This window comes from Acanthamoeba castellanii (genome assembly GCF_000313135.1).
Source record: "Acanthamoeba castellanii str. Neff unplaced genomic scaffold scf7180000084693, whole genome shotgun sequence".
NCBI classification, from domain to species: domain Eukaryota; phylum Discosea; order Longamoebia; family Acanthamoebidae; genus Acanthamoeba; species Acanthamoeba castellanii.
In genome coordinates, this window is record NW_004457616.1 from 36,856 (window position 1) to 37,640 (window position 785).

The window sequence follows — 785 nt, forward strand, 5'->3', positions numbered from 1 at the left end:
GCAGGCGGCACTATACCCCAGGAATTCACGGCAAGCACGGTGCCTGGGCTGGGTTCGGCAATGGCGGGCCGGCCTGTACGAGCCGACTGGGTGCTAACGGTTGTCCAGCGAGAGGGCTCGACTGGGGCGGGTTTCGTGCGTGACTGGGGGCTCAACGTTGCCTCCTACCACTGCCTCCAAGGTGTTCAATTATTATTATTATCTTATAAAGCCGCTATTATTATTATTCTATTATTTATTTTTAAAGGACTAAAAACAAATGCGTGGTGGTGGGGTACAATGGTGCAGGCGGCGCTGCGATCTGCGGCATCGGTCCAGGGCAGCTGTTCGCGCGCGGCGCCACCGACGGCGACGACGTGCACCTGGAGTGCCCCACCGGCGGCGTTATCTCCGAGATCGTGTGGGCGCGCTACGGCCGCATCGAGGGCTCGTGCGAAGAGGCCCCCACGGCGCCACTCACGGTGCACGACCAGTGCGAGGCCTTGCCCGCCACCGTCAAGAAGCGCGTGGCGAGCGCGTGCGTGGGCCATACGTCGTGCACGGTCCACGCCCTCGACACGCTCTATGCCGAGGAAGCGGGCGAGCCATTTCTGTGTCCCCACGGCGTGGAGCAGGTCGAGTGCCGCGAGGACCAATGGCTAGGCGTCGAGCGGTCGAGCCGGCGGCAGGCGCGGTACGAATCGCGCGAGCACCACGCGCAGGCGCACATGGCGCCGGTGACCTATGCCGGCACGGAGGACCATTACTTCAAGTCGACCATGGTGCGCCACCGCACGGAGCCCTTC

The 785-nt window shown here is 63.7% G+C and overlaps 1 protein-coding gene across 1 annotated transcript in view; it reads left to right on the forward strand.

Annotated features, from left to right (window-relative positions):
• ACA1_126170 (BTB/POZ domain containing protein) overlaps window positions 1-785 on the forward strand; it is a gene marked incomplete at both ends in the record, with an annotated part of 7,659 nt that overhangs the window by 307 nt on the left and 6,567 nt on the right. The window contains 2 exons of the mRNA XM_004348641.1: window positions 22-135; window positions 289-761. Of these exons, the coding sequence (XP_004348691.1) occupies window positions 22-135; window positions 289-761 (587 nt within the window). The remainder of the gene's footprint in view (window positions 1-21; window positions 136-288; window positions 762-785) is intronic.